The sequence below is a fragment of the Haplochromis burtoni genome, unplaced genomic scaffold, assembly GCF_018398535.1.
Source record: "Haplochromis burtoni strain Fernald_Lab_line unplaced genomic scaffold, NCSU_Asbu1 Contig_46, whole genome shotgun sequence".
In the NCBI taxonomy this organism is placed as follows: domain Eukaryota; kingdom Metazoa; phylum Chordata; class Actinopteri; order Cichliformes; family Cichlidae; genus Haplochromis; species Haplochromis burtoni.
Window position 1 is genome coordinate 756,442 of NW_024582407.1, and position 21,347 is coordinate 777,788.

Genomic DNA, 21,347 nt, shown 5'->3' on the forward strand with positions numbered 1-21,347 from the left:
TTTACCTGTCTGCGCTGAGCTTCACATATTAACTGGGTTTTTTTGTGCAGGTTCTGCAGCTCGGCTCTGATATCCTACCTCAGTACAAGCAGGAGACTCCCAAAACTCCACCTCACATCATCCTGCACTACTGCCTCTTCAAGACCACATGGGACTGGGTTATCCTCATCCTCACCTTCTACACCGCCATCATGGTGCCCTACAATGTCTCCTTCAAGATGAAGCAGAACAACGTCACGTGGCTGGTGGTAGACAGCATTGTGGATGTCATTTTTTTGGTGGACATAGTTTTAAACTTCCACACCACATTTGTTGGACCTGCCGGTGAGGTCATCTCAGACCCCAAGCTGATTCGAATGAATTACCTTAAGACTTGGTTTGTTATTGACCTGCTGTCATGCCTGCCATATGATGTCATCAACGCCTTCGAGAATGTAGATGAGGTGAGTGCAGCACTGTGCGTATGGCTCAAATGATTTGTTGATTCAAAACCTGACTCCCAAATAATAGCAGATGTTGTTTTTCTTTGCTTTGGCTCATAGTAAACAAAACAGTTGGACTGTCTTGACCTGGCAGAAACTGAATGTATTATTTTTAGGTATTTTTAAGTGGTTACTGGCTGTTTCCCCATTTTCTACTAATCAAGTAATATGAATGCATATCATTTTAGATTTAATCCTTTTAGACTGTTGGTCAGTCTAAATAACGTCTTGAAACACCTTGAAGTAACAAGCAAATTATTCTAAACTGGTGATAAAATAAAAAGCCATCAGCCATATGGACCTTTGGTGGTGTCCGTCATGTCTGGTACCTCAGAGGATGGTGCTTTAAGGGGTTTTTAAGTGATTAGCTTGTCACGCGTCACTTTGTAGGTGACATTTTGTCACTGGTGATCATTCCAGCCTCCGGTTGCCTAGGTAGTAGGCCCCTGATGTGTTTACCATCTGTCATCAGTAAATCAACAGTATCCTTCGCTGTTGTATCCTTGTCTTAGAGCTGGTCTTTTTGCCCCTTGTTACACTTGAAGTCACTAATTGTCAATGAATTTCTGGCTGCCATATCGATTCCTCTCTGGATGCCACCTTAGACTCTTTGTAGTGTTCCCCCAAGCTATTCCCGAAAGGTGTTTGCTGCTAGAGGAGGACACAGCTGTCAGGGAGAGCCTTTATGCTAGACCTGCAAGAATGTTTTAAGATGCAAACAATCACATGAATGCCAGGATTTAAGGATTTTCAGCAGAATATTGAGTAGTAATGAGATGATGAATGCATCTTACTTCAGCTTTCAGTGGTTTTAATGTTGTGGTTAATTCTGATTCTCTTCAGTCAAACTGAATACATCATTTAACAGTGATGTTTGAAATACATGTTATCCACCGTTATTTTATTTTTTAAAATTTCACTTTAAACAACATGGAAATACACAAATATATTAACATATTAAAGCATGAAATTAATTTTCCACTGTGTAATAACTGATCTCTAAGAAAGTTTTTAAGCTTCCATGTCTTCTTATTAGTAGTTTGACATATGCATCTCTGCAGTAACAATGGGGGAAAGATAACATTGCATGAACCAGGCCTTTGTTTCTTTCCTATAGGGCAGCAAACACAATATAAAACATCTGGATAGGTGTTACTCTGAAATGTGTACACTAAATGGTTTATCGGAGTAGATTAAGCACTGATGCTGGCATGCGCTTCACAGTGACTGCAGCCGCTTATCATGTTCTCTTGCTGCAAACTTCCCACAAGAAGGGACTTAGATTACATACATGGCTGTTAAAGATGAAGACTTTGCTGGTGATAAGTGCATCACTTTGCATCAGATTACTGCTGCATTCTCTGCTGCTTATTCTCTCATCAGTCACCCTAAGAACAGTGTATGTTGTTGTGCGGATAAACAAATGCTCGAGACTCTTAGTTGGATCTTAGTTATTGGATCTAAATATATCTAAAAAAGTTTGTTGCTAAGCGATCATCACTACTCTTCAGCCAATGTAAAGATTTAACAGTTAAAATGAACTTTAATCCAAAGTTTGTGAGATGATTGTGATATATTCTTTACAGCATGTGGTGCCAGCTCTATGACCCTCTCTAAAATGTGAAAATGTACTGTAAGCCCTCTAAACCAATCAGGACTTTTCTTACTTTGGTTTCTCAGAGCCATCAACAGCAACTTCACATTAAGATTAAACAACAGAAAAATAATTTTACTGTTAAAATCAAATTAAAATCCTGTAAATAATGATTTGATGGACAGGTTATTAGGTTACCATGCAGCCATTTAACCACATTATCAACTACTCTGTATCAGAACCTGTTCACTGGTTGTTATTTCGGGTAGGAACATTAAAAAACAAGTTTTAATGAACGGCTTAATAATATGCTTGTTTGTGAATAAATGTTCCACTATAGTGATGAGTGTTTGCTGGAGAGCCATCACAGGATCTCGAGATAATTGGCACATTTTAATTTGAGGAAGGAGCGTTAACACTGTTGAACTCGGCCACTCGCCAGTGCTCCACTGTGTCACTGATGCCCTAAAGCCATTAACACCTAATGACAGTTGAATAATCATGGGAAATAGTGCCATTCTACCAGACAAGCACTTTGAGTTAGTCCATTTTTAATGGATAAATTTCAGTTTCATAATGTGATGAAGGAAGGTTTGTTAAAAGCCGAACTTTGGTTGGTTCTCTGAAGGGAAAAAAGGTTATTTGGTCTATTACGTGATACCATTTCTCATCTGCATTTAGAATAAAGAGAAAAAATAACTTGAAGGAAGGTTTACATGTAAAATATTTTACATGTTTAGCTCTCTGTGATTAAAGATGTCCGAGGAGAAAACGCAGCTTCAGAATCTGGCGTAAATGTATCTGGAGATCTTTTTACCCCCCCTCAAACAAACGTGGCACTTTAAAGTGTATTCATTATATTAGTGTATCATTTTGTGTCTCGGTGTGTGTATATGTGCCACATCTCTTGGTGTGTATGTGTGTAAAACACTGTAATAGCAGTTTACGGCGCAGTTTCTCACTGCGCACTGTTGGGTGTCCCACACAGTATAAGATATGCAGTAGTAAAGCTGATTGGTGGACAGAGAGCATTTAGTTGTGCTTGCAGATCAGGCATTTCAGCCTTTCTAGTATTTCATCGATTCAGCATTCTAAATGCTGACGAGTTCAGTTGACCGGAGCAGTCAGGGGTCAGTAGAAAGGAAAAGCAGCAACCTTTTTGTAGCTTGAATGCTGATGTTATTTGATCGTGTGATGCTCATTAAAGAAAAACTAAACCAACCATGGACTGTCTGAATAGATTTTGTCATTGACAAAATCTTTTGAAAGTATATGAAAGAGCTACAGAGTTCTTCTTAGTTTATTTTTAAAAAAGACAGTTGATTATATAAATTGCTGCCAGTGTAAGTAAATGCATCATTAATTGTAGATTTAAATTGTGAATATTGGCTGGTTTGACAGTAGATTGAAATGTCATTGGGATCAAACATGGATTGTGTTCTTTCACTGAGCATTGAGGTCAAACATTAGCTGGAGTGTTTGATTGTTTAGGTTTTCTTTGTATTATTATAGCGTCTCTACTGTCCAATATAAAATGCCTTAATGTGACTGCTGTTGTAATTTGGCACTATATAAATAAAATTGAATTGAATTTAATGTGTGTTGTATCCAAAATAAATTGGAGACTCATTTTGGCTGACTATACTCTCCTGAATACAAATGCAGCAGATAGCTCTGGAACTCAGAAGCGACTGTTTTTGGTGCATCAGTCAGAACTTGTGGTCACAGGAAATTGAGAGAGCAAGCGGATTTTTGCAAGAGGTCTCTGATGATCAAATTTGCATAACGGAGACCCAAGAGGACCCGACATACTCAGGGAAGTGGAAGCATTGGGGTTATTTTATAACCGATGCACAGCGCTACTAGGGATCAGAACTCCCTAGGCTACTAATTCAGCAACTGAACAAACACTGAAGAAATGGTTTTATAGATCCCTTAAAATTCACCTGAAATAATCAGTTATTTTATAGTGTGCATTTCATGCAGGTTAATGCAATTTTAAATTCTTTACTGATTACTGAACATAGAGAAAATGATAAAATCATAAATAATACTAAAAACATGTAAAAGCTAATTTATAGCTAGAAATAAATGTATGAGCCAGGCTACAAAGATGTGCTTTTAGTTTGGTTACATTTTGTCAGTCCTCAGTAACTTTAACAGTCGTCTTTCATGCAAAAACTGAAAAACTTGCATGCATACATGTGTGTTTCGATTTCACCATATGGCATCCAGCAGTATCCAGTTGTCTAAGAAACAGAATCATTGCACAGTATAGTCAGTGCAGTATACTGTAAACTGAGCATGCTTGGTATGCACTTGAAAAGACGTCACTTGCTATTCCATTGACGTAGCTGGAATATTATATGATATGTAGCTCTGACAACTAAACACTGCTTGTCAGGTGTTGCTGGCCTTATTCTGTAACATATGTTACTTTTATTTTTCACTCTTTCCGTTTTAAAGTGATTATTTGCTTATTATGCTGCCATGGATACAGTGTCGCCTTCTGAAATAATTATCCATTTAGGTGATTGTCATCCATTTATAAGCTGTTTATCAAAACAATATGTCAGATATTCAAAGGTCAGTGGTTTTCTCAGTTGGATATAATTCTAATTTTTTTATATAGATTTCAAAGCTAGTAAAAAAAAGAGCTATTTACTTGGACTTTCTTTTGAGATACTATTTTACGGACTTGACATTTACCACCTAATTCATAAAAACATCTGCAGCAGCGAAGATAATTATTTGATGCAGCCTTACATGAAACAGTGCAGCCTAACACTTATGTATGCATCTGCTGTGAGTAAGAAATGTGATACGGCAATGGAGGTAATGGATGCATTGGCTGTAAACCGACATCAAAGCCATGACCGCAAACTCAGGATCATCTTCCATTGTGTCTCTGTGACAACTCAGTGACTCCAATTTGGTCCAAATTGCTTTGAGGCAATCCATGGCAAGGGTAAATGAGAGTGAGCAAACAATTGCCTGTGTTATTAAACCGGTATGGAAACATCTTGCTGCTGCAGCAGATCTTAACAGCTGACATGAATAACTTTGATGGCTGTTTTCCCCCAACAGGTTTCCGAATAGAAAAGAGAAGCTCATTAACGGGGAGCCGCTGTCAAAGTTATTCTTGGCAATTTGAAACACTGACCGATTTGGTTTTTCACTCGGGGATAACCCAAAACTACAATAAATGGACCACCTCATGTTGCAAGTGGTTTGAAATAATAAAGCTTTGAGTGCGTGCTTTGCACTGTAAACACTTTCAAAACACAGATAAGAATGTTCCTTTGTGTTTCCTTTTGTTTGATTATTGAATGTTGATTTTTTTAAAACTGTGTTTATTCATCGCTTACCAATGATCAAGTATGTTTTCTCTTACTTGTGCTTCGTTTTTGTTTTCTTCTTTTTATCCCTCCATTCTGTTTGCATGGCCCCCCCATCCTCTTCTGCCTGTGTTCATGCATGGAACGTGATGGGAAGAATTGGAACCACCGAGCTGTCACTCAAGTAGGCTTCAGTTTGATTAGAATATCATAGAATGTGTTTTTATTTTACTTTTAGACACACATTCACACATCGATCAGGCCTTAACAATTATAATAGGTGCACAATGTTCTCAACGAGGATAAGGCAGTATAAATGCATGAACTGTCAAGATAAGATATGGGATTCTTGTTTTTTTTCGCTCTCTCTGCAAAGCTTTTTAATGCCAGGATTGTCTTATGCAATATTTAAAAATGAGGTTCATTAAAATTGCACAAGAGCAGATTGAGTCCTCACATCAGCAATCATTTATGACAAACTGACTATAGTTAAATTTTCAACAAGAGTCATCCTGGGATTAAAAATGTCTTTTAAGATGGTGTGTTTCTAATATAGAGTGGTATACATATATACCACATATACATTGTATAAGAACCACCTCTTGCTGTTAGCTATCTCTGATGGCTTTCATTACTTAACTGGCTACCTTAGAGTTGAGTTTAAGGGCAAAGTTCTGAAATAGATCCAGTCTGTAGGTTAAGGTGGTCATTAACCTGCACACTGTTAGGAAGTTAAAGAAAAGGCTTTTTACTGAAACTTGCAGAATTATATTACAACAAAAGTTGCTGCAGGAAAATTCAGGAAACTGCAAAAGAGCAAAAGGACAAATACTAAATCTCCTAACAACTCCGGGTCAAGGAAAGCAATGCAGCCAAAAACTTGAGGGAGAGCAAAATTTATAACCGGGTTCAGAGGCTAATGAAGCACAGGTGAGCTATGCCAAACTATAACAAGGGTGAGAAAGGAACACAGACAGGAAGTAAGCCACATGAGAAATAACCTTTATAATAAAACATGAAGCAGCTAAAAAAAAAAAAGATATAAAACACACAGACACAGGAGACTGACAGAGACACAAAAGACCGACAGAGAAAGAAACCCCCCCAAAAAACTGAGGACTATGACAGCCAGAAACTAGAATTTTTACCACGTATTTTAATATTGAACTTTTTAGTGTTGCTACAGCTGCCAAATTAATGTCATATGAAATTAATTATGTACCTGACATATGCAAGACCAAAACAATGTCAATTAAACGATTACACGAGATAACAACAGTGTGCCTTTTTTTTTAAATGATAAGCTTAAATTTAAAAACAGAAACGGCTGTTATCTATTGGATAAAATGACATTCAACCATTGTTTTACACATCTGAGATTTTTTAGAATTTATTTATTATTAGTTTTATTAAGAGTAAACTTTATCTATAAAAAGCTTGTTTTAAAGAAATTATTAGTGAAAAATATATCTTATGTTACAGTTAAACTGTAGTGTTCTTGGCTCATCCCAGCAAACAAATTGAATATTATTATAACACTAGGATTTTTTTCTTCAGTGATACCTGAACCGTTTGCTTTGTCCCAAATCATGCAAAATAAAGGCAATCTCACGGCAATGTCCATTTAGTTTTATGTAAAAATGTAAATACCACAGAATCCTAGTTGTGAGAGTAGATTGTATTAAAAAAGTTGCGTGGTTGTCAGGTGTGTAGGAAATGGAAGTTTTCAATTTTCAGACATTAAACTAAATCTAATTGTGCGAATTTCTAGTTTTTCTACATGATATCTTAAACTAAGCTGCACAACAAGAACCAAGTATACTTTAATCACTCTAATTTACTCAGTGCTGTTTCCACTTGCACCAAACTGCAGTAGCATCAGCAACATGAGCATCCAATCACATTGTCCTTCAGCCCCCAGTAGGTTGGTATGCATTTTATGAGGCAGTGTAAATCCATCATAAAATGTAATTACTCTGGGTAAAACCACAAATCAAATCTAACTGAAACAAACAAGATATCCTGTGATCATGGATGAGCTCTAATGCTGGCATGCGTGTTTTGGAATAACTGTGGTGCTACTGCCATATTTAGTGCACAGACACAATGATTTAATCTAAGTGCATCTCCACAAAAAGGCAAATAAACACATCTACCAGCTTGTCCTTTGATTAAATCTCTCTCGTATCTCTTCACTGGCAAAGTTTTCTTCCAACTTGTGCTTGTAGAGTTTGCAGCAGAACTCAGAAGCACGATTGCACTGATAATTAAATCATGGCAGAGCTCAGAGCTGTAAAGTGATTTCAGAGAACCTGAGGTGTCTGGCAGGCAGCTAGATCAGATCAAGTGACAGCGAGCACTGCAGTTGTACTGGCATTGCAGACCACAGCACATTAGCAAAATCAATATCTTTGACTGAACGTGCACACACACACGCACACACACTTGCATTATGACACTAGCACTGAACTGCAAAGGAGACTGATGCGATTGCAGTTGTCTGTCTGAATCACTGTGTTGGTGCTTCAGCATACAGTTAAGCTGAGCAGACATTTAGCTGCCGGATATGTAATTGAAGGAAGTTGCAAAATTTAATCTCATTTTACATAAATGTTTTCAAAATCAGCTGAGCAGATGCTTGGAGTCTTTTGTTATTCCTCGTCTTATTTGTGTATTTTGTGTTTGCTGTTACGTTATGGTTCATAAACACTCATATTTATTCTTTAAAATGCATCTCAGGTTTTGTTTTTCACTCTGTGCATTCTGATATATCATTACATCATTACACAGTAGAACACTGAATCTTATTTCATTTTCGGATTTTGGATTTCCACTGCTACTTTTGCATGTTTGAACAGATACAGATTAAAATATGTTTGTTAATTAGGATTTATTACCTTATATCACTGATTAACAAACAGTGGGTGGTGCATGCTGTTAGTGGGGAATATAGCCACTACTAGTGTGAAGTAGATGACCAAAGAAAAATATTTGTACATTTGGTGAACGTTTGTAAAGAAATTTTTAAAGACTTTGCTAATGCTATTGCTCTAACTATTATTCTGCTGAAATGTTACATGTTAAATAGCTTTTATAGCAAGCAGGGCTTTGCAGATTGGTTTTTTTTAACAATTCAAGAGTTTAAATAAATTTGGCTAAAACTTGTGAATACATTATAATGTAGTTGTATAAATTATATCTCCAAAGTAGCAACAAATATTTAAATTAGATTAACACTTAAAGACAAATTACTTGGTAATTACCTGTTGTTGTTTTTTTTGGGTTTTTTTGTAACCACTACACTCTGTGGTACATTACCACCTCCACCTGACACATGTGAAATGTTGTGAGATGAGAGTAACCAAACAGCAACCTGCTCATCAAACCATTGGTTACTTTTTACTCTACAAGGTATCCATGGATGCCAACAAGAACACAGTGTAATATTATGTGTTTTAAATGTTTTTATAAACAGCATTTCTAAAAGAAAAGCTTTGTATTAGTGCAGAACAATTATTGTAGATAAAGTAAAGTGCTGGATATTATTCACAAGAGCTTGACGTAAAATCATATCAGTTTGAAAGATCTTGAAATATAGTTTCTGATACCTGCCTTTGTTGTGTGTACTTTTCTCCTGTTTTAGGGCATCAGCAGTCTATTCAGCTCACTTAAGGTGGTTCGGCTTCTCCGGCTGGGTCGGGTAGCTCGTAAACTGGATCACTACATTGAGTACGGAGCAGCGGTCCTGGTGCTGCTGGTGTGTGTTTTTGGACTGGCTGCTCACTGGCTGGCCTGTATTTGGTATGTTCAAGTCACTTTATTAATAATAATACAGTTTTGTCTCATACAGTAAAACCAGAATTCTAGTTTAATTGCTAAAATCATCTTAACGGGTAATCATGTGACATTTGAGGTATTACTGTACTTTACTGTAGGTTTGAATTACATAGTATGTTTTGATTTTCTGCCACATTTGCAATAACAGCCCAGCTAATTAATAGAAACAAGGTCACTGATTAAGATAATGAGGTCATTAATTATCAGTTACTTTTTGTCAACATCCTTGTTCTCACACATTTTAAACTGCATGTTCTTCCACACTTTAAAGTCAAGAAAGCGTTATTGTAGTTTCAAGGGAATTAGTTTTTTTTCCTTCCCATTAATATGCAAATTTATGGAGCAAAGGCCTCCAAAGTCTAATCAGATCTTCTGCTCTACAGGGGGCAAGTATGGCAGAAGCATTAACTCTCCATTGTGTGTCGTGCTTGATTTATTATGTTTATAAGAATGTCTACACATGCAGAGTGACTGACAGAGCCCATCGTGACGAGTTAATGTCCTGCATGCATAAAAACGAGAATATGTTTGGCAGTTTATGATGAACATTTCTCCTTTGTAGATATTTTTTCATTTTCATAAGAGGTCTCGTGAAAAGCCCTCGTAACTACATTTAATTACACATATTAACATAGAAGATTTCAAACGGAGGCTGTAACCAGTGTCATAAAGATTGTTTTTGGATCCAGACAGTGTAATCAAACTTGATAGGCTGAAGCAGACAATAATACCGGTAAAAATAGCTCCTGTATCGTTTCCCTCCAAATGGTTTCTGTGGTTGCCATGGTCACATGCCGAACCGTGTCGCCGACTTGAGAAAAGTTAAACCATCATCAAGTGAGATGACAGGAGCAACAGCCGTAGCCTCCCTCTCTCCTTGTTGCTGTCACTGTTTTTATAACAAGGGAAAAAATGGAGGTGGTTGCAGCATGACATGAACACCAAGGCTGTAAATAAGAAAGTCATAATCAAACCATGCAATAAAAACTATTGAGTTTTGCTTCCTCGGGGCTATATAAAAATATATTCAGATGATACAGTCAGATGAGGGGAAATGCATTCTGTAATTTTCCATAGAGAAACCCACAACAGAAAGAAGGAATGAAAACAGCGTTTGTTGCATTGCTAGGGGTATTTTTTCATCTCCAGGGCTTTCTGCAAGAAACTAGGTATCTTCGAGCTTTTATATGTAAATAGTGAACTCAGGCAGATGTATTTTAAGCTGTGTGTCTTTTTCACTCAATCTGAAAAATTCAGAGGTCAGTTCCCTGAAATTAAAGTGAATTGGTGGATATTAATTTTTTTTTTGTCTTAAAACCAAAAAAACTGTCCCCCAATCACTGCCACTTTCCCTAAATAGATTAATAACTGTACATTCACTGGTCGTTTTGTTAGATACACTTGTTTGTTTGCTCATTAATGTAAATATCAAATCAGTCATGTGGCATGATTGTTGGTGCCAGACAGGCTGGTTTGAGTATTTCAGAAAGTGCTGATCTGCTTGAATTCATCGTGCTATGCATCAGCAGCTCAGTCTGGAGGATGTGCAATGGGATATTTTATTTTCACTTACCTGTTCCTCACCGTTTAAACATTGTCTCATAAAGGAGGACAGCAAACTGAAAACAAGTCAGTTTAAATATGTATGTACATTTCATCTCTATAGAAACTTCTGCAGTTGATGACTCATGGTTTGAGTCTTGAGTCTACACTCTTTGTGTGCAATGCATAATCATTAGCAGTCAATAGAAATTTCATTCTATAACTCAGAAGGACCTGTTGACATAATAATTTTCATGTAGGCTCAGTAGAAAGTACTCGGCAATATTTTTTTATATGGAAAGTCATTGTTTTTATAGATTTTTGGAGCTAGAAAGCACACAGTGACATGGGGTAAGCTAAAAAATCATTATGGGTACCATTAAAAAGTTATAAACAGTGGGTGATTTTTTTTTTTTTTTTTTTTTTTTTTTTTGGAAATTCAAGCTGCTGTCTTGGAGATTTTGCTTTGGAAAGTGTGCCAAAAGAAAAAAAAATAGACTCATAGTGTGAAGGCTTCTGTGTGTAGCGGTATATTGATAGAAGACGTCTATCTGTTCCATGTGATGGGCATCAGGAAGCATTTCTAGAAGCTTTTTTTAGGCCTTGTTTAAGACTCAAATTCTACTGGTAAGTAGATGTAATTATGAACTGAATATTAAGAATGAAATGGAATGTAAAATACATGATTGATTTTTGCACTTTGCAGGTACAGCATTGGTTATTATGAGATTATTGATGAGGAAACCAACATCATTCGGAAGGACAGCTGGCTCTACATCCTGGCTGAGACAGTGGGCACACCATACTACTACAACGACAGCTCAGGGAACTGGGATGGAGGGCCTAACAATGACTCTGTCTACATCACTTCTTTATATTTCACCATGACTAGCCTGACAAGTATAGGCTTTGGTAACATCGCCCCAACGACAGACGGAGAGAAAATCTTTGCTGTGGCCATGATGATGATTGGATGTGAGTAGAGGTGTTTTATCTTCCCTGGAATCTAGCACATACAAGATAAATGATAAGTCCAGCTATACTCTTTAAAGCCACAATCCTCTGAGGTGGTGAATAAGTGAATTATAAATAGAGTTATTGAAATTCAGAAAATAACACACACGATTAGCTGAGCAGTCTTTCTACCTCTCTTGATACCTTGAATGTGTTGCTGAGGTTGATTATAGTTCACTGCCTGAACTACTGGCAGAATTCTTATTTAATTTACTGTATCATGATCCTGTATTGTATTTGAATGGTGCTTTTGTTGCCTAACGTGCAGTGTATATACAGCTTTGACAAAATGTCACACTATAAAACACTGTTTACATGGGTAATTCCAGTTCTCTAAAAACCATATTGCTAAAGGTTTTCACTCCCTTATCCAAATCATTGAATTTGCTCCAATCATTTCCATGGTCACAGGTGTATAAAATCTAACACCTAGCCACACAGACTGCCTCTACAAACATTTGTGAAAGAATAGGATGATATTCAGATTTGTATGCATGCAAAGGCGGATGAGTAAATACTTTTGGCAGTATAGTTATAGTATGTGGGTTTTTAAGGTCTAAACATTAGCATTTTGGCCAGCACCATTTTAGTTATTTGGAGCTACAAGTTACAAAGCTGGGCATTTAAAAAGTGACAAGTGGCCATTAGAGGAACTGCAGTTATTGGCACTTCCAAACTCGCTTCATTGTTAGTGTGTATATATCAGTCTCCACCTTATTCATAAAGACATTTATCAGTAATGGTGAATTTGTAGTGGTCCATTCATATCCATTCATTTTAAATATATGCTTTTTTCATGTGCACAGGAATCTCATTCTCAGTCATAGATGGAGTCAGTCTCAGTCACACAGAGATAGCAACCAGCTGGTGAGCTGCTGGCAACTTCCAGTCACTTGGCAAAAATATCTATTACCTGACCAATTGTGAGTGGTTTCTGGTTGTTGCCAAGTGAAATTAGTAGAAAAGATTGTGTTGCACAAAAACCTACTTGGGACTGTTTTGGTCAATATCAGATTGCCACAGTAGCCCACAGTTTGCACACAAGACATTAACTTCCACTTTGCTGCATATAATACAACATTCACCTTCAAAGTAAATTTTTAATTAAGTTGCATTTTAGTTTTCCTTGAAAAGGAGTAACTTTTACTTTATAAGCAATAAGCAAACAGATGTTTTGCGTTGCACTTTTCATAGTTTAACTACTTCTTGGCAAGTAGTTTACAAGTGTTTGCAGACAAGTTGGCATATTTCATGCAAACAGCTGACAATGTGCTCAGTCATAAGGAATATTATTGTAATGCAGCACTGTAAATCACTTTGTGTCCAATTTCAACCTCGATCAATCACTTGCCAACCAGCTGAGACAGATAGTTGAGAGACAGTCCAGCCAATTGGTCTCCAGGCCTGTGTGACTGAGGTCCAAGAAAAACTGGAAACCATATTACAAATATGATTTCCTTCATTTAAATGATAGATTGGTTTCTCCAGCTCTATCAGACAATATTTATCCACTTTGATATGGATCAATTTTTCATAATTTGCATACTATGAAGCAGTTTTTTGTTGGGTTTGTATTGCTCGTTATTATTGAGTGTCTTAGGAAGAATAGTTTTTGGGCCACAGTGCGTCTTGTAACGAATGTGGGAAGTTGCACTAACAAGGTCTAGTCACCATGCCAAAATCACCTCACATTTCTGCTCTGTTCCCGGGTACTTGATCTCAGTCCTTCAGAGCTCTAATTGGCCCAGTTGTCAGTGAATTATGTGAATTGCTGAAAAGAATCAGAGATGTGGACAGGTTGAAATGGGCTTCTGCATGAGTGCTGTAACAGTCTTACACAACAGCTTCTTGTAGAAGTAAATCTGAGCAAAACATATTGATACAGTGATTTTTTTTTTTAATATATGAGACAATGTAAGGCATATAAACGGAATCCTTTTTTCCTTCATTCCTATCCACACTTCTGTTAGCTTCAAGTGAAACTGTTTTAATGAACTGGCCTACATATATTTCAAGGTCTTGAATGAGTGAGGCTTGTTACCTCAGTGTGCTATTCAGATGTTCTGAATTATTAAGAATTTCTGGAGCGTATTTAAATGCCTTAGGGGAAAAAAACTGGGAGATGTACGAAATTATTTACCGGGTTACAAGCAATGATAATATTGGCTGTTGACTCCTCATTTTCATTTTCTGTCTATTGAGAAAACCCATTGTAAAAGTATGAAGAAAAAAACTCTCTCTTGCGTCTGCAAGCCCTCCTGACCGCAGGGCTGTGCAAAAGCTACCTCATATAGATGTTTTAATAATAATAATAATATTTTTTGGGGGGATATAGGTTATAAGCATTCACTCCTCCTTGACCCGCGGTGTGTGTGTGTGTGTGTGTGTGTGTCGCGCAGTCGGGAGAGTTGGGGTACCAAAATTTTTTTTTTTTTTTTTTTTTCGATTACCTTCTTGTGAACGCCGTCTGTTTTCCACATTCTGCAACGGTAAAATACGACTTTGAGACGGATATTTGTTTTACCAAATGGACAATTGCTGTTGGCAAAACTCGCCTCATGGTTGACTGTGAGAAAAAACTCTTTCCCACAGAGGGGAATAAACTTATTTGAAAATGAGCTTTTTTCCACTAAGGCTTATTTTATTGGGAGATGTACGAAATTATTTACCGGGTTACAAGCATGATAATATCGGCTGTTGACTCCTCATTTTCATTTTCTGTCTATTGAGAAAACCCTTGTAAAAGTACTAGAATGAAAAAAAACAACTTTGGTCTGACAAGGAGCAGGCTGTGCAAAACTACCTCATATAGATGTTTTAATAATAATAATATATTGTTTTGGGGGGACGCGTTATAGGTTATAAGCATTACTCCTTGACGGTGATGATTGTGTCTATCTGCTGTGTGTACGCCGCGGGAATTGGAGTACCAATGTCTTTTTTTTTTTTTGTACCTTGTGCCGTTGTTTTCATCGCAACGTATCGTTGAACGATATTGTTGGAATGCTGTTGGCAAATGCTGACCTGCTGTGTGTGTGTGTGTGTGTGTGTGTGTGAGTGAAACAAGATCGACTGTCACGGCAATTATGGTTTGTTTTTCAGTCTCTTGTAAAAAGGACTCTCAAAAGGAAAAGTAGTATTCACTAAGAGAAAGTATTGTATTGTATTTTTACACATAGGCAGCCTGTAGGTTACAAGCGGATAGAAAGTTCTTTCATAGCGCTGTGTTCAGATAGCCTTCACAAGCTATGGTGTATCTTAAAGGTTTTTTTTTACTGCGTCTGTATTATAGGAAAATAAAATACTATTGAAATCTCTACAGGAAGTCACTCTTTATTCCCATTAAGAAATACAGAGAAAATCGTCATAATATTGAAACAGAATTCAGACTATGAGTTTGCGGAAAACTAGCTGCCGCTCTGTCTCTCTATACAGCACAAAATCAGCTGCTGCATCACCGCTGTGCTTCAGGAACCAAACCCCTCCCCTCATGTTTATGGAACATGACGCATCAGGTCTGAAAATGACTAGACAATTCCGGAGTATTTCCGGAAGTGTCATAAGGTCCGGATCGAGGCCTTCCTTAGTAAATATGCTGTATTTGAATATGGCATATTCAAAGCCTTCTTCTTTGGGAGAGCAGATCTCATCGGACACAGGAGAGCTGCTGGGCTGCAGAATGAAATCCATCTTGTCTGTCTGTGCCTTAGAAATTGTGAACTCCTCCTCTCTGCTTTTATTCTCCTCCCTCTAAAAACTTTTTTCTTTTTTTCCCAACAACAGGTGGCGCGCTTCCGGAGGTTTCCCCCCTCCCTTCTCAGGATGCAATTCGACACGCTTAGCGACAGATGGCGCGCTTCCGGGGTTCGCCCCCCCTTCTCCGGATGTCGGGGGGTTCCCGCCCCCCCTTCTCCGGATGCAATTCGTCACGGTCATTACTCGCTTCCGGGGGGGAGGGGGGAGGTCAAAAGGTCATGATTAGGGCCATCAATCACTTCGGATTAAATTTTGTCATAAACCGTATGGGAGTATCTCTCTTAGACTGCATGAATTATACTATAATTTGCTATGTGATCATCTCATCATAAGATTTTATTAAAAAAACATCAAATAATATTAAAAAAGAAACCTCAATAAACCTTACTCTGAAATTAATGCTTATAATTTTTTAATGTAAAATTAATATTTTTGGGCATGAATATTTCTTCATAATTCTGGAATACAATTCCCTAATACACCAGATAGTAACACAAACAGCAGAAGTGGCCATTTAGCATACAGGCCAACACAGACATGTAATCACATACTCAATATATTTTGGTAGTTTACTGTCATTGAAGAGTTTTGTAGAACATCACTCATTATTTCTGTTGAGTTCAGGTTTATGTTTACTGAATTTTGTACATCGCTTGCTACTGAAAACAAGGCTGAACCATTTGTTAATGGTGTGTGTGTGTGTGTGGGGGGGGGGGGGGGGGGGGGGGGGGGGGGGGTACACACTGTGCAATATATACAGTATTTAGTTTTAGCATTTATATTTACTGTTAACTGTGAATCCTCTCAAAGTGTTAATGCTATCTTATTTTAATAAACCTGTACCTGCTCACGACACATGACCATGTGAAGCTAGACAGCTAGCGAACAAAATAGACGAGATCTTCCACACAAGGCTTGCTTTTCTTGCTTTTAATGAAGATCCTTTAAAGCCTTATCTCTCTCAAGGCTTCTCCTTGCTATTTCTTATTTGTAACTGAAATATACAGAAAGTGAAAATAAATTGCTAGCTAATACACATCTTAATGACAAACTTAAAGATTAGCCTAGCTTAACACGTGCGTTACATTAGCATCGCAGTTCACTCCAGGTAAACACATATAAAAGTTGTTTCTGAACACATTAATATTCACAAAGACAAACATTTTCCAAGGTACAAGCATGTAGGGCAGCGGTCCCCAACCTTTTTTGCGCCACGGACCGGTTTATGCCCGACAATATTTTCACGGACCGGCCTTTAAGGTGTCGCGGATAAATACAACAAAATAAAACTAGTACCGGTACCGAAAAAAAGAAGATTTATTCATAACACACGTGAAAAGACCCAGGAAAACCGAGTTAACGATAAAAACCCTCCCTTCTTTTCCTCCCCATCCCCAGCTACCTCCCTCTTCCCGCTCCACCACACCCACCCACACAGGTAGGGCCTTGGGGTGCGGGTGTGTCACCAGGGTGCAGGGGAGACATCTCCCCCCTCTGTCCCCTTCTGGCCACCTGTGCCTCAATTTTATCTCACAACTTAGACATCCACATTACTTACACTCTCATAACACACACATATATATAGGGCCTTGAGGGTGGGCACGTTAACGGCGTCCAGTGGACGGTCTGTGTACTCAAACCTACCTCTGGCGCCGGTGCCCACCTCTCAATTTTAAATCCATGTAGACATTGAGGGTTCTCGGGAGGGGCCGTGCTAACACCTGCTGCTCTCTGGCAGCAGCACCATGCTCTCCCTTGTTTTACCCCTACTTGCCTGGTGTTGGCCAGAGGGACCGATGGCGCGATATGGCAGCCTCGCTTCTGTCAGTCTGCCCCAGGGCAGCTGTGGCTACAACTGTAGCTGCCTCCACCAGTGTGTGAATGTGAGAGTGAATGAATAGTGGCATTGTAAAGCGCTTTGGGTGCCTTGAAAAGCGCTATATAAATCCAATCCATTATTATTATTATTATTATTATTAAATGCACTTTAGAGCAACACGCAGCAACACTACGCATGAGCGGGAGGAGGGAGGTATGGGGTCTTCACACACCCCCGTTCTCTACTAGCCATCGGGGCAGGGGGGCTGGGAGGTGATGTTGGCTGTCCGATTGGCCTCCCTGCTGCTGCTTGCCTCCACCCCGGGGGGAAGGGTAACATCTCTTGGGTCTGGGTGCTGTTTCCCCCTCTGGGGGCGAGGGTACCTGGACCCAGGGTATAGAGTATGTTCGGGGAGTGTGATTGTGTGTATATGTGTGCATGAGGGTGGGAATGCATGTTTGTGTCTGTGTGTGCCTGTTTGTCTGTGTCTATATGTCAGGTCGGGTCTTAGACTCCACCTCTCTGGGAACTCCCAGGCCCTCCAAAGTGTGGAGGCCTATCTCCCCTCACCACACTCCCTGCCGGTGACTGATGCCCTCAGGGGTCGGTGCATTGGTGGTTCTTGGTGTCCGGGGCTGGGCGCTCAGGTATGTACCAGCTCACTCCCGGTGGCTACTTGGCGGGGCCTGGCGCCTGTTGCTCGGTCAGGCCTCTCCGGGGCGCGGGGGGCCCGGGCCTCTGGGCCTGCGGCTCGGTTCACTCTGGCACAGCTGGCTACCGGCAGAGCCGGCAGGCACGCCGGTGCAGCCCCCTCTAGCTTCTGCTCGGTGGCTACTGGGTGACCTCTCGTCTGGGGAGCCTCAGCCCTTCCCATGAGGGTGGAGAGATGGATGAGATCCGCCCCTGAAACCTGACAACATTGATTTTTAAACTTAGTTTTACTGGTTTAGTAAGTAACAGAAAAGAAACATTCCAGAAATCCAGACCTGTGTTACTGAGCATCAGGAAGTGTGGTCTAAGGAGTTTGGAAAGAAAAGCGTCTGGACTTCTTGAGTTGTTTGAAGATGTTTCACCTCTCATCCGAGAAGCTTCATCAGTTCTAAAGGTCCAATTGGTGGGGAGTCCCAGATTTAAACCCAGTGGGAGTTTCCCCCCAAAGAGGGACCCCCTGATGATCTTCTACCTAATCACATGAGCCAAGGTGTGAAAGCGGGTGTGGGTCCTAATCAGCCAGGGTTTCGGGTGAGCTCATTGTGAAACCTGGCCCCACCCTATCATGTGATTTCCTGAGGTCAGATGGCCCAGGATGTGAGTGGGCGTTAAGGCGTCTGGGAAGGGATCTCAAAACTGGATTATAGATGGCAGAGAGTTGGTGTCGTAAACCACCGCCTCTGTTCAAAGATAGGTGTACGTTTGCATGGGATTAATGAAGACGCCGTCAATTTTAGAAACTCCCACCATGCTGTCAGAGAAGAGCTGATGTTGATGCTTTTAAAGCATTCATGTCGTTGGATGTTTGAGCTGATAAATGGTAGGTCTGAGATCTCTAGATTATTGCAGAGTGCTTGTTCTACATCTAGCCAAGGTTCATCTAAGAGGGTGTGTTTTAGCCATCCTGAGATAAACTGAAGCCTGTTGGCTAAGAAGTAGTGCTGAAAGTTAGGCAGTTCTAGTCCTCCTTTATCCTTGGTCTTTTGTAGTGTTTTTAAGCTGGGGTTTCATTGTGAAACCTGGCCCCACCCTATCATGTGATTTCCTGAGGTCAGATGGCCCAGGATGTAAATGGGCGTTAAGGCGTCTGGGAAGGGATCTCAAAACAGGATTATAGATGGCAGACAGTTGGTGTTGTAAACCACCGCCTCTGTTCAAAGATGGTTTGATGACACATACAGGTGATACATACATTATACTGCTACTGTTCTATGAAATTTTAAACGAATATCCTATGTGGCTCTATTTTTCTTAGAAAACAAAATAGGTAAAAAAAAAAAAAAAAAATCTGGTAATTCTTTGTTTTTACATTCATCAGGTCCCAATCAGCCCAAATATCAAAGAGAAATTAAAAATGCCTGGAGGAGTTCTGGGTCTTAGGAGGTTAAAGAAATATCCAGGTAACAAAACCAAAGGGTGGGGGATCATTACATATGGAGAGTTCATGTCAATATGCTAGAGAACAACACATTCTTCCTAGGAGTGTGTGTTGCAGCAAATTCATCACAAGGTTGTGCAACAAACCCAGGAACTCTACAGGCCTCAGTGAGCAGGTTAAAGGTTAACATTAATGACATCACAATTAGAAAAAGACTGAACAAGCACGGCTGCTTGTAAGGATTGCAAGATAAATCCTCTTCTATCTAAAATAACATAACTAAATGGCTTAGGTTTGCAAAGCTAGGGGTGAACAAAGCACAAGACTTGATAAAGTGGGGAACAACTAAGCTGTATTGCCTCTTCACTTCACTGTGCAATACCTTTTGTGCAATACTTTTTTGTTAATAGTCAACGGTGCAATAGACTATACTTGAAATGTGCAATTCACTTGTATTTTTATTTTTTATTTTATTCCTATTTATTCTATTTATCCCCTTTGTATATTTTATCTATGTGTGTATATATTTATATTTATATATAATATTCTGTAACTCTGTAACTTCTGTCGGTGCTGTGCTTTTTTGGAACCGAATTTCCCAGAGGAACCCACCCGAGGGATTAATAAAGTTTTTTTTATCTTATCTTACATCACTGCAGGTTACTGCTGCTAAAGCATGTTCTACAAGCTGCTGAATCCGGTGGTGGACTTGTACACAAAACTGTAGATACAGATGTATTTCTAACCAAGGGGCTGAGTGAATATATTGTATATTGTGAATAACTTCTCTATGATGTTTTTAAACAGTTTGGCTGAGATGGGAAAAAAACTTTGTGAGGCAAAGTAAACATTCTTTTTTTTCTCATATTTCACAAGTGCCTCAAGTTTCTCATTTCCTCTTTTTATTTCATCCTGTTTTATCTGTTCATGCTGTATATTTGTTTCACAGTATGGTGGTGAAACGTCATGAGGAGGAACTGAATTCAGTCAAAGAGAGGTACTGTTGGTATAATCTGGTGAAATATCACATAACATATTTGCACTTACATTGTTAAAGTATTAAACTGTGAAATTTTGCAGTCTTTTGCAGAGTGGTGTGACTGATCAATAACTTTGCAATATTGCTTATTAACAGTGGCCTACAAAAAAAAAATTGATTTGAAAGACAAATGTAGAATTTAAACAGTTAGTGTTGGTTTCTATATGTTTGGCATTATGTTTAAAAGTGTTGATGTGTTATTGTTTAATGATGAATTTGTGATCTGATGTGTTTTAACAGATTAATCTGTTTACTTTTTTAAATAGTTTGACGGAGGTGAACACATTTTACCAATTGAGCCTCAGAAAAGCAGGGTAATTATATCTCTGCAATATTTATAGACACCCATGAAACAGTATTTGTATCCGCTGTCAATCAACATACACACACACACACATATTTATATATATATATATATATATATATATATATATATATATATATATATATATATATATATATATACTATGTATATGTATGTATATAATATATTTTTTTTTTTTTTGATTTGTTTTAACAGTTTGGCTGCAATGGAACAGTTTTATAAAGAGAAACTCCAAGAAGAAAGGTAAACACATTTCAATGCATAAAAGACTTAAAAATGTTTCAAATCCACATCCAGGCTGTGGTGACAGTCAACTTTTATTATTTTATTTATGATTTTATTAACAGACAACAATCTTGGCACAGAGATACATTAACGTAATACCTTAATGTTAGAGCACGACAATGTGTCGTATCTAGGTATTCATGTTCATAACTTATTATTAAATGTCAAAGTAAAGTCAAAGTCAAAGTCAACTTTATTTGTCAATTCTGCCACATGTACAGGACATT

The 21,347-nt window shown here is 38.5% G+C and overlaps 1 protein-coding gene and 1 long non-coding RNA gene across 2 annotated transcripts in view; both read left to right on the forward strand.

The window, feature by feature from the left end:
- The window catches only part of kcnh1a (potassium voltage-gated channel, subfamily H (eag-related), member 1a), an 86,516-nt gene that overhangs the window by 15,250 nt on the left and 49,919 nt on the right, over positions 1–21,347 (forward strand). Inside the window, exons 6-8 of the mRNA XM_005951005.3 lie at positions 51–443; positions 9,058–9,215; positions 11,500–11,768. Of these exons, the coding sequence (XP_005951067.1) occupies positions 51–443; positions 9,058–9,215; positions 11,500–11,768 (820 nt within the window). The remainder of the gene's footprint in view (positions 1–50; positions 444–9,057; positions 9,216–11,499; positions 11,769–21,347) is intronic.
- LOC121814428 lies at positions 20,123–21,279 on the forward strand. The gene is made up of 4 exons (XR_006054342.1): positions 20,123–20,314; positions 20,421–20,468; positions 20,777–20,824; positions 21,031–21,279. It is a non-coding gene; the product is annotated as an uncharacterized LOC121814428 (long non-coding RNA).